Raw genomic sequence first — 12920 nt, 5'->3', positions numbered from 1 at the left:
ATTTGTTCTAAGATCTCCAGGCCCAGAGACAGGGCCATGCCTGCTCACTCACACAAAAAGGATACAAAAAGGTCTGGCCACACCTACTGATGTCTTCTCTGCCCCCATTTTAGCTAACCCTCTGAGTTCCTCTCATAAGGACAGGTGTGTCTTTATCATTAGATACAAGGAAACTGGAGGTTACAACCCAACAAGGCACAGTAGAGAGAGAGCTGGAACTAGAATCAGGAAGACCTACCTTCAAATTCAAACTCAGATGCTTACTGTGTATCCCTGGACAGCTCATTTCACCTCAGTTTCCTCATATGTAAAAATGAGAAGGCCTCTACCCTTAAATGTATAATCACATATTTTAACCAGCCTGTATCAAAGATTTTGAATGGGCTCTCTTATCTCCTGTTCCATCATTCTTTCACAGTATCTACCATTTCTAACCATCATTTCTTACAAGACTTCTGAAGGAATTTCAGGAGCATTGCTATCTGGGAAGCTTACTCATTTACCACCTAATTAATAAGTAGGCATTGGGTAGGGTGTGGTCCTGGATGGGGCAGAGGCCATGTGGAAGACAAATCGCCCAGGGCTATTGGATACCCACCTTGCCCCAAAGAGGCAGTTTAGAATAAGGCAGTTTGGGTACATCTCCCCTTTCTGACTCTATCTGGGGGACCTTGAGTCAGTCTACCTTTACATGTCTTAGTTTACTCATCTGTAAAATGAGAGGGAATGACCAGATGACCTCTCCAATCCCTTCCAATCCTAAATTTATGACTCTCTAGGGCCAGGGTTCTTAACTTGGGGTTCATGAACTCAATATTTTATTTAGTTTTGTTTAGATCACGATGGTAGCATTTGCAAATACTCTGTTTCCTTTGTAATCCTTTGTGTAATTAATTTTAAAACATATTTCTGAGAAGCATTCCAAAGGCTCTGCCAGCCTTCCAAAGGGGTCTATGACCCCAAACAGGTTGGGAGCCCCTGCTGTAAGATGTCTTGAGTTCTACAGTGGGCTTCCTGCTAAAGAGCTGTGTGACCTTGGCTAGTTCTTTGCCCCATCACAGTCACTAATTCTCTTTTCTGTAAAGTGAGAGGGTGTGCCAGGACTTTTTTGCCTCAAAGTTCCTTGGACTTAGTTTTTTTTTTTTCCCTCTTGTTTCAAGGGCTCTGCGATGATGACTAACCTGAAAGCTTTGCACAGAGACCCCAAGGAGTGGGCTACCCCAGAAACCTTCAACCCGGAACATTTCCTTGAGAATGGTCAATTTAAGAAGAGAGAGTCCTTTCTGCCTTTCTCAATAGGTGAGCCATACTCAGGAGGAAGGGGGCCGAGGCCAAGGGGCACCAACCTTATTAACATTAAGAAACTTTACAGACTCTACTTCCTGAAACCCACAATCATGGGATGGTGCATGTACTAGTAATATTCATTGATTAGGAAAATAAATCACAACAAAATTTAAAATAGCAGACCTTTAGATGGTAATGTTGTTAAAATGAGAGAAGTCATCCTCCGGTTCAGTTTTGCCTGATGGTCTTCCGGATTCTTTGCAATGACCCCAGAATCCCCCCAGGCCTAGCCACCACCCACAAGCTCAGGTCATCCCCTGGGTATCCTTGGGTGACCTTACTTAAACTTCTTGGGCCTCAGTTTCCTCATCTATCAAATGAGGGGACTGGGCTAGATGGTCAATAACCTTCCTTCCAGCTCTGAAGCCGTGGACCAAGAATCCCAGGGATTCAAATCCACAATATCTGAGTTTAATCGTGCCTCTTCTTAGTTGTGTGATGTGGACTGACTCAGACCCTCTGGGGCATGTTTTTTCATCTCTAATAAGTGAGAGGGTTGGAGTAGGTGGCCTGGAAGGTCCTCTTCACCCTCAAAGCTGTCATATTCTGGTCCTAAGTAATTACAAAGGATTTTAGTAAGGAGAAAGTCCTTACAAGTGGAGGCAGCCTCTGAACTGAGCCTTGAAGGAAGTTGGGGGTTCTAGTGGGCAGGAGGAAGGAGAAGGTGCCAATTAATCTAGGGAACCAGTCTGTGCAAAGGGAAGGAGGTGGGAACAACAATGTCCTACCAAGCTGGGCGGCCTCATTCATCCTTCTTGCAGGTGGCATGCTCACTTGTGGAGCATGTCATTTGGGGCAGTCCTTCCTTCAGGGGCAGTACTAGATAATTCCCCAGGCATCAAATCCTGTTAATTTCCTTCACTTACAAGCTTATGTTAATAGTATTTTTTTAATTATAGAAAAATTAAAATCATTTAAAATAAATACTTTCCATTTAAATAATTACTAGTCAATTTTAATTTAATAAATTTAATTTATTGCTAATAAAATTTGAAATTTAATAGATTTTTTTAAAAATTATTAAAAAATATCTAAATTTTATTAAAATTATGTGTATGTGATCTATGCAGACCTTTCTATTTCTAAAGTGTTAACATTCCTATGGGAAATCTGTCACCTGGAGCAAGAAGTTCCTAAGTGATGCCCTTGTTTCAAGTTATTCCCCAAACCAATCCATCCTCCACCCAGCTGCCACAATGATTTTCCTAAAGTGTAGGTCTGACAAGACTACACCCCTCTTACCCTGCTCAGTGAGCTCTGATGGCTCCCTACTGCCTGCAGGATCAAATATAAACTGCCCTGAAATTGAATGCTCTTTATAACCTGATCCAATCCTGTCTTTCCTCTCCACTATCCACTCCACATAGCCTGGGTTCTGTTCTGCCCACACCACTCTTATCTCTTGACTCCATGCGTTGGCACTGGCTGTTGCCCAGGCCTCCTCACTTCCATTCATGGGGATCTCTGGCTTCCTTCAAGATCCAGGTCTTCTATAGGAAACTCTTCTTTTTCCTTCTACTCTGTGTGTATATCATATGTTCCCATTTGATCACGGTATCCTCTTTCTCATTAGAATGTTTGTTTCTTCCTTTTATCTCCAACACTTAGCTCAGTGCCTGGCATATAGTAAGTGCTTAATATACCTCTACACAACTAGGTAGTATAATGGATCAAGTGCTGAGCTTGGAGTCAGGGAGATCTCAGTTCAAATTTGGCCTCAGACACTTATTAGCTGGGCAAGTCATTTAACTACTCTTTGCTTCAATTTCCTCATCTGTAAAATGGGGATAATAGTAGCACCTATCTCCCAAGGTTGTTTTGAATATTCAATCAGATGATATTATTAAAATCCTTTGGAAACTTCAAACAGCTTCATAAGTGTTAGCTATTATTATTATTGAGGGTTTGTTCAATAAATTAATTAGATAATGCCTCACCTGACTCTGGTAAAGCTAGAAAGAAATGCAGAGTACATTGTAAAGTAGAGTATCTCCCAACTGGACCCAGAGGAGAAAGTGAGGCTGGTGACCTTGCACAGCCCTCCCTCACTCAAATCAAAATCAATTGCGAATCATGTCACCAACTTCCTGATGTCATGGTCCTCTTCAAGAACAAAGGACAAATTCAACAATAACAGAAGGGAGAGAGGAGGACATGATCATATCACTTAACTTCCCTTGAGACTCAGTTTCCAAATCTGTAAAATAGAGAGCTGAACTGGAAGGCTTTCTGAGGTCCCTTTGAGCTCTCAGTGTCTGGTCCTCTGACCCTCCTGGCTCCAAGGCCTGCCCTCTGTCCATTTGGACATGAGTCTACATCATGTCTTTTCTTCCCTATGCCAAAAGGAAGGTGGAGGGAGGGGAGCTTCTTGCCTGAAAATTTTAGAGAAACATTAACAGACTAAAGGCTGGAACTTCAGGGGTGTTGAAAAGTCCCAGGATCATTCAGTTAATCCTTCGGTTGTTTCCATGACACCAAACAGCTGGTTTGGCCAGCTCTTTTCATGACACTGAGGGGTTGACACACGGACTCAATCTCCTGATGGCCAAACTGGCCCCTTTTCCCAACACAAATAACATGAGCTTCATGAGAACAGCTCCCTGGAGAAAGGAGTGAGGACAGATCTTTCATGCCTTTGGGAAAGGTGACCAGGTGTTCACTTAGCATCCAGATGTAATCAAGGCTGCTTACCCAGCTAATGGGGTCTGTTCAGTTCTGTCTCCTTCCTAAGCTGTCTTCTTCAGGAGAGTCTGTAGCTTCAAGTCAAGGTGGTTCTGAGATAATGGACCCACTGCCCATCAGTCCTTCTTCCTTGGTAGGACCTCCTAGAGGCATTTTCTCTGTTTCCCCAAGTCTTATAGAGCCACTTTGAGCTCTGAGAGCATGTATCTTGCCCAATATTGCGCAGCTAGTGAGTTTCAGAGGCAAGACCCAAGCTGGATTTTCTGAATTCAGTATGAGAAGTTTGTTTTTGTTTTTGTTTTTGTTTTTGGTTTTGTTTTTTTTTTCCATGATGCTGATAACAGCAGATTGATATTGGAAGGCAGATTGATACTAACAAAGGCATGACATGCATCATCCAAGTCAGCCTTCCCGACACCCTGCTGAGGCACATAACAATATTATTTGCATTTGACAGATAATAACAATATTAGGAAAAGGAGAAGCAATAATAACAATAACAAGCATTTATATGGTCCTTTAAGGTTGGCAAATATCTTTACATCTTTACCTTGTGACTTAGGTGCTATCATTTTTCCCATTTTACAGATGAGGAAACTGAGGCTGAGAGCAGTTACATAACTTGCCTAGGGTCACACAGTTCCTAATTATCAGGGGTAAGATTTGAACTGGGTCTTCCTGAGTCCAGGTCCAACACTCTCTACTCAACCCGCCTGGGTTAAATTCAGAAAAGGGATCTGTTTGTGCTAAGGCTACATAGAAGCAGGATCTTAGATCCAGAACTAGGAGGGTCCTTGGGGGCCACATCTTCCAAATCCATCATTTCACAGATGAGGAATCTTGGGTCTCCTCAGATTAAGTGACTTCTCCAATGACACTTGGGTTAGAAGCATCCAAGGTGGGATTTGAACCCAGGTCCTCTTTTTACAGATGCAATATTTCAACTGTACTAAGTCTCTGAGGTTGGTAGCAGCATGGCATGGTAGATATGATGCCTGACATGGAGCAAGGAAGACTTGGGTTCAGATTCTAACTCTGACCCTTATTAGCATTGTGGCTGTGGACAAGTAATTGAATACCCTTAAGGCTCATCCCAATTCTAGGACCGAAACCCAGGCCCTTAAGAACACTTACCCTGACCTACTGCCTATGTTGAACATTAGTGATTTACTGCTTTTGATCTCCTTGCCTTTCAGGAAAGAGGGTGTGCCTGGGAGAACAGCTGGCTCGAACTGAGCTCTTCCTTTTCTTCTCTTGCCTGCTCCAGAAATTCACATTCCAGGCTCCCCCAAACACCAAGCTGAGCCTGGACTCCCGATATGGCATGACTGTCTCTCCTGCCTCCTACCAAATCTGCGCCCTTCCTCGAGTGATGTAGGCCAAGCCAGGCCTGTAGGGTGGTCTTCCAAGAGGGGATGGGGAAGGCCTTCAAACCATCCTCATCCTCAAGGGTTCACCAACCTTGGAGTTTGGGTGGGGAAAAGGAGAGAAGTCAAGGAGGGGGTAGAAGATGAGAAAGAAGCAAGGGAGATATCTGTCACCTAATTCAAAGTTCCTAGCACTAATGCCACTGAAAGGAAAGCACAAAGTGTCCTTGCTGGACTTGGAGTCCAAGGACCTGGATTCAAATCCCAGCCCTGCCGATTACTAGCTGGGTAACCTTGGGAAATTTAAGGTCCTGCCTCAGTTTCCTCATCTAAAATGAGTAGGAGGAAGATTTCTAAGGTCTCTTCCAACTTAAATCTAAAACCTTGTGATGCTATAAACAGAGGATCAATGCTTCTCCTCCCCTACCTCTAGCAGTGGGGCCAGATCATTCCTTTTTGTTCTCCTGCTTTTATGACTCATACACTGGGTGTGATTTTAGAGTAGGGTTCAGAGAGTTTATGTGAGTTGCAGGAGGCATCCACAGGTTGATGAAGATGATCCTTAGAGATCTGCATCAATTGTAAACTTGTGAAGAGAGACTGTTTTCATTATGTCTTTGAATCTACAGCATCCAGCCCCGTGCCTGACTGGAAAAGGAGCCCAATATACACTTGCTGATTGTTTCCTCTCTGAATCACTCACTTTCATGTTCATTATTTCCCTTTACTTTCACACTGTGAAATATTAACTCATCAGCTAAAGAGCTAGGTTCCTCATTCATATTAAAATCTTTGTTATAGATGATAAATCATAATCAATCCATTATTAATTATAGTGACATGAGGCTAGGAATGCCTACACCTTGAGAATTGCTAATCTGTTAAGATTCTCTGTTCCTTTAAATGTTCCCTATTCTTGTCAAAGATGTTTACACAAAGTACATTTCCATACTGATAATGGAAACTCTTGTAATATTCCAGCTAATCAGAAAATGTAAGCACCCATGTGAATCATTGTGATCAATGTTCATCATCTATTATTTATGTTTTCTTTTCACATGTTCTGCAATTACACTATAAAAAGGCTCTGAGTTCACAGTTAGATCTTTTTACCAAATAAGTTTGTCATGGACCCATTTTGCTGGCCAAATTGTTAGCCATTGCTAATAAAGTAATCATGCTTAGAACTCTTTTGCTTCAGTTTCTCTTATTTGCAGATTTTAATCGTAATCACAGTAACCCTCTAAGGTAAGTAGGGGCCAATCCAATTTACATATGGGGAAATAAGAAGTTTTCCAAATAAAAGTCTAAAAATGAAAAAAAATCCTGGGAAAATGATGGTGATAACAATTTCTGCCACTCTTCATATTTTTTTCATTTTTTAAAAACATTTTTATTTAAAGTTTTGAGTTCCAAATTCTATCCCTCCCTCACTCCCTCACTCCCTTCCACCCTTCCTGAGATGGTAAGCAATCAAATATAGGTTATACATGTGTAATTATGTAAAAAATTTCCAAATTAATAATTTTATACAAGAAGGCAATAAACAAAGAAAGAAACATAGAAAGAAAAAGAAATAAAGTGAAAAATAGCATGCTTCAATCTGTATTTAATCAATATCAGTTTTTTCTCTGGAGGTAGATAGTATGCTTTATTATTATTCCTTTGGGAATGTCTTGGTTCATTGTATTTCTAAGAATAGCTAAGTCATTCACAGTTCTTCAACATATAATATTGCTTTTTCTGTGTACAATGTTCTCCTGATTCTGTTCACTTCACTATACATCAGTTCATGTAAGTCTTTCCAGGTTGGTTTTTTTTTCTGTAATCATCCTGCTTATCATTTCTTATAGCACAATAATATTTCATTACAATCATGTACCACAGCTTATTTAGCCATTCCCCAAGTGATGGGCATCCTTTTGATTTTCAATACTTAGCCACCGCAAAAAAGAGCTGCTATAAATATTTTTGTACAAATGGATCCTTTTCCCTTTTCTTGGATGTCTTTGAGACATAGACCTAGCAGTGGCATTGATGGATCAAAAAGCAGGCACTGTTTTATAGCCCTTTAGGCATAGTTTCAAATTGCTCTCCAGAATAGTTGGATCAGTTCACAACTCCACCAATAGCGCATTAGTGTGCCAGTTCTCCTATATTCCCTCCAACACCTGACATTTTCTTTTTTTATCATATTAACCACTCTAATAAGTGTGAGAGTTGTTTTAATTTGCATTTCTCTAATCAATAGTGATTTAGAGCATTTTTTCATGACTATAGAGATTTTTGATTTCTTTGTCTGAAAACTGCCTATTCGTATCCTTTAACCTTTGATCAATTGAGGAATCGCTTGCATTTTTGTAAATTAGACTCAGTTTTGTATTCTATATATGTGAGAAATGAGGCCTTTAAAAGAGATATTTATTGCCAAGGCAGAGCCAAGATGGCAGAGTGAAAGTAGGGACTCGCCTGAGCTTTCCCCCAAATCTCTTCAAGTACTTTTAAAAAGTGACTCTGAACAAATTCTAGAGTAGCAGAACCCACAAAGAGACAGATTGAGGCAGGTTTCTAGCCCACCACAACCTGGAAGGCTGACAGAAAAGGTGTGTTACACTGACCTCAGAGAGAAGCATTCAGTGCACAGGGCACAGTAGTAGACCTGTCCTAAACAAAACCTGAGCAGGCTTCAGGGGCGTGAATCACCAGCAGCAATGGTGGGTTTCAGTATTCTCAGTCCACAGACACCAGAGACAACTTAGAAGGTCAGCAGGAGGGTCGATTGGAACTGGGTGAAAGAGAAATGCAGTCCAGTGAGAGGCTACAGGATGTCCAATAGGAACAGGCTTTGGGAGTGACTGAATCAGCAGCAGTAGCAGTAATGGCAGAGGTAGCACTACCTTGGAGTTATTAGCTCACAGATTGAATTTTGAAAGTCATTTACTGAGACCTCCAGGAGCCAAAATGGTGGAGTAAGAAGTAATTCACTCACCTTCCCTAATTGACCTTGAAAAACACAGATACTATTGCACCAGAAAGAATCCTGAAATAGTAGAGTCAGCAAAAAGACTAGATACAGCTCCAGAGGCTAGGTGGACTAAAAGGAAAGGTCCTTCTTGCTGTGGCTAAAGGGGACCAGTACAGGCAGGTAGGTGTCACAGCAAGCCAGTGGCAAGTCCCACCTTAACAAACCAGTAATCAGGTCTCTAGTCCCCAGCACACGAAGCCCGGGACAGTGCCCCCTGGGCCCTAGAAGCAGAGAACAACTTTAAAAGCCAGAAAAAGACAAACAACATGAGCAAGAAGCAACACAGAAAAACAATGACCAAAGAAAAGTATCTTGGTGACAGGAAAGACCAAAACACAAATTCAGGAGAGGATAACATTGCCAATATACCCACACCTGAAACCTTAGAGGGGAATATAAACTGGTCTCAAGCCCAAAAAACTTTCTTTGAAGAACTCAAGAAGGATTTTAAAATTTAAATAAGGGAGGTAGAAGGAAAAGTGAACAATTCATTTTAAAAAATGGAAGAAAAAAACACTGAATAAAACAATTCCCTAAAATGGAAAATGGTCCAGATGGAAAAGGAGGTACAAAAGTTAACTGAAGAAAGCAATTCATTAATAATTAGAATTGGACGATGACAAGTTAATGACTCTATGACACATCAGGAATCAGTAAAACAAAATAAAAAGAATGGAAAAAATAGAAGAAAATGTAAAATTGTTCATCAGAAAAAAAAAACTGACCTGGAAAATAGATCCAGAGAAGATAACTTCAGAATTATTGGTCTACTTAGAAGCCATGATGAAAAAAAGAGCCTGGACAGCATCTTTCAGAAGATCATTAAAAAAACAAAAAAAAAAAAACCACTGTCCTGAGGCCCTAGAGCTAGAGGGTAAAATAGTCATCAAAAGAATTCACCAATCACCTCCTGAAAGAGATCCCAAATTGAAAATGCCAAGGAATATTATAGCCAAATTCCAGAATAATCAGGTCAAGGAGAAAATCCTGGAAGCAGCCAGGAAGAAAAAATTGAAATATCATGGAACCACAGTCAAGATTACACAAGACCTTGCAACTTCTACATTAAAAGATCAGAGGATTTGGAATATGATATTCCATAAAGAGAAGGAGGTTGGATTACAACCAAGGATCAACTACTCAGCAAAATTGAGCATAATCTTTCAGGGGAGAAGATGGACATTTCAATGAAATAGGGGATTTCCAGACTTTCCTGATGAAAAGACCAGAGCTCAATGGAAAATTTGATTTTCAAATACAAGATTTAAAAGAGACATAAAAAGGTAAAGAGGAAAGGGGGGGAGACATGTTATTCTATAAGAGTAAATTGTTTACATCCCTATATGGGAAGAGGATACTTATAACTCTCGAGAGCTGTATCTTTATTACAACATTTAGAAGGAATATACATAGACAGAGGGGATGGGTTTAAGTTGACTTTGAGGAGATAATAAAAAAAACCTAATAAAATGGTAAGAAGGAACTGTAACGGGAGAAGAGTACAGGAGGAAACAGAAAAGGATAAATTACATCATAGGAAGAGGCACAAAAATATATTACAGTAGAGGGAAAGGAGGGAGGGAGATGAGCATTGTTCGAACTTTACTCTCATCAGATTTGACTCAAGGAGGGAATAACTTACTCAGGTAGATATAGAAATCCAACTTGCCATACAGGCAGTAGGAAGGGAGAGGGGAAAGAAAAGGGAAGGGGGGATAGTAGGGAGGGAAGAAGTAGTAAGGGAAAAGAGAAAGAAAAAGGAGGATGCTAATAGAAGGGAGGACAGATTGAGGGAGGTGGTGGTCAAAAGGAAAACTCTACTGTGGAGGGAAAGGGAGAAAAGGAGAAAGAAAAGCATAAAAGAGGGAGGGGAATAGGATGGAGAGAAAGACACAGATAGTAATCATAATTGTGAATGTGAATGATATAAACTCTCCCATAAAACAAAAATGGATAGCAAAATAGATTAAAAAAACATAATCCTACAATATGTTGTTTTCAAGAGACACCTTTGAAAGAGAGGGATACACACAGGGTAAAGGTAAAAGGTTGTGGTAGAATATATTATGCTTCAGCTGAAGTAAGAAAAGCAGGGGTAGAGACAGAGACGAGATGGAAGAGTAAAAGCAGTGACTTGCTTGAACTCTGCCCCAAACCCCTCTAAATACCTGTAAAAAATGGCACTAGGACCTGCCCTGAAGTCAGGAGGACCTAAGTTCAAATCCAGCCTCAAACCAAACACTTGACACCTACTAGCTGTGTGACCCTGGGCAAGTCACTTAACCCCAAATGCCTAAAAAAATGGCTCTAAACAAATTCTAAAGCAGCAGAACCCACAAAATGATGGAGTGAAACAAATTTCCAGCCCAAGACAACCTAGATGGTTAATTGGAAAGGTCTACTGCACCAGGCTAGGAGAGGAACACAGTTCAATGTGGACACACAGGCAAAACAGGCCTCAGCAAACCTGGAACAGGCCTCAGAGGATTGAATCACAGGCAGCTGTGGTGGTTTCTAGACCTTGCAACCCAAGAATGCCAAGGAGAGCTTAGAAGGTCAGTAGGAAAAGTCTGTGACCTCAGTGAGAGAGAAGCTTGGTCGGGGCTGCTTCCAGAGCTCTCAGTCCACAGACTGAGGGAGAATCAAGTGACTGATCAGAGGGGGATTGCAGGGATCTCTTCGCTGTTATTGAATCAGGATTCTCTTGCTTTGCCCATGCTTGGATCTGGGTCACAGTTCTGGGTGGCTGTCCTGGGGTGAGGAGGAGCACTGGTGTGGTGGAGCTTGTAGTGGCAGTGAAGAGGGAATCCTCCTCACAATTCCAAGGCAGAAAAGAGTGCTTATGGTCACTCATAGACCAGAGCACAGGCCATGGAAAGGAATAAACACCTTAACCCTGATCATACCACCTTGGAAAAACTGAAAATTTACAGGTCCCTAGAAGTATCTCTGAAAACAGCTGAACAAAATCCCCAAAATTTGGGACAGTACATTCTTCACACTGGAAGCAGACCGCTACCTTAACAAAGAGCTTATAACTCAAGTGATTGACTGGGATGATGAGCAAACTGTGCAAAAAAAAATGTCAGACCATAGAATTTTTCTTTGGTAACAAAGAAGATCAAAACATACAACCAGAAGAAGACAACAAAGTCAAAGCTCCTACATCCAAATCCTCTAAGAAAAATATGAATTGGTCCCAGGCCATGGAAGAGCTCAAAAAGGATTTTGAAAAGTAAGAGAAGTAGAGGAAAAACTGGGAAGAGAAATGAGAGAGATGCAAGAAAATCATGAAAAACAAGTCAACAGCTTGCTAAAGGAGACTCCAAAAAAATACTGAAGAAAATAACACCTTAAAAAATAGCCTAACCCAAATGGCAAAAGAGGTCCAAAAAGCCAATGAGGAGAAGAATGCCTTAAAAAGCAGAATTGGTCAGATGGAAAAAAAAGTCCAAAAGCTCACTGAAGAAAATACTTCCTTAAAAATTAGAATGGAGCAATTAGAAGCTAGTGACTCTATGAGAAATCAAGACAAAACCAAAAGAATGAAAAAAAAATAGAAAACAATGTTAAATATCTCATTGGAAAAACAACTGACTTGGAAATAGATCCAGGAGAGATCATTTAAAAATCATTGGACTGTGTAAAAACCATGATCAAAAAAAGATCCTAGATATCATCTTTCAAGAAATTATCAAGGAAAACTTCCCTGATATTTTAGAACCAGAGGGCAAAATAGAAATGGAAAGAATCCTCCTGAAAGAATCACCTCCTGAAAGACATGCCCAAAGGAAAATTCCTAAGAATACTGTAGCCAAATTCCAGAGTTCCCAGGTCAAGGAGAAAATATTACAAGCAGCCAGAAATAAACAATTCAAATATTGTGGAAACACAATCAAGATAACACAAGATTGAGCAGCTTCTACATTAAGGAACCAGAGGGCTTGGAATATAATGCTCCAGAGGGTAAAGGAGATAGGATTACAACCAAGAATCACCTACCCAGCAAAACTGAGTATAATCCTTCAGGGGAAAAAATGAATATTCAGTGAAATAGAGGATGTTCAAGCATTCTTGATGAAAAGACCAGAGCTGAATAGAAAATTTGACTTTCAAATACAAGACTCAAGAGAAACATGAAGAGGTAAACAGGAAAGAGAAATCATAAGAGACTTATTAAGGTTGAACTATTTACATTCCTGCATAGAAAGATGATATTTGTGTGGCAGCTAGGTGTTTCAATGGATAGAGCACTGGCCCTGAAGTCAGCAGGACCTGAGTTCAAATTCGGCCTCAGACCAAACACTTAACAATTACTAGCTGTGTGACGCTGGGCAAGTCACTTAACCCCAATTGCCTAAATGAAAAAAAAAAGATGATATTTGTAACTCATGAGACCTTTGTTAGTATTAGAGTAGTTGAAGGGAAAAAATATATGTAGACAGATAGATAGATAGATAGATAGATAGATAGATAGATAGATAGATAGATAGATAGAT

At 40.4% G+C, this 12920-nt stretch overlaps 1 protein-coding gene across 1 annotated transcript in view; it reads left to right on the top strand.

The window, feature by feature from the left end:
* The window catches only part of LOC114036352 (cytochrome P450 2J2-like), a 53789-nt gene extending 47206 nt beyond the window's left edge, over positions 1–6583 (top strand). Inside the window, exons 8-9 of the mRNA XM_027852855.1 lie at positions 1161–1299; positions 5226–6583. Of these exons, the coding sequence (XP_027708656.1) occupies positions 1161–1299; positions 5226–5407 (321 nt within the window). The 3' untranslated portion in view covers positions 5408–6583. The remainder of the gene's footprint in view (positions 1–1160; positions 1300–5225) is intronic.
* The last annotated feature ends 6337 nt before the right edge of the window (positions 6584–12920 follow it).

Source organism: Vombatus ursinus, unplaced genomic scaffold (assembly GCF_900497805.2).
Source record: "Vombatus ursinus unplaced genomic scaffold, bare-nosed wombat genome assembly UNPS02009824.1, whole genome shotgun sequence".
In the NCBI taxonomy this organism is placed as follows: domain Eukaryota; kingdom Metazoa; phylum Chordata; class Mammalia; order Diprotodontia; family Vombatidae; genus Vombatus; species Vombatus ursinus.
This window is presented reverse-complemented; position numbering and strand designations above follow the sequence as displayed.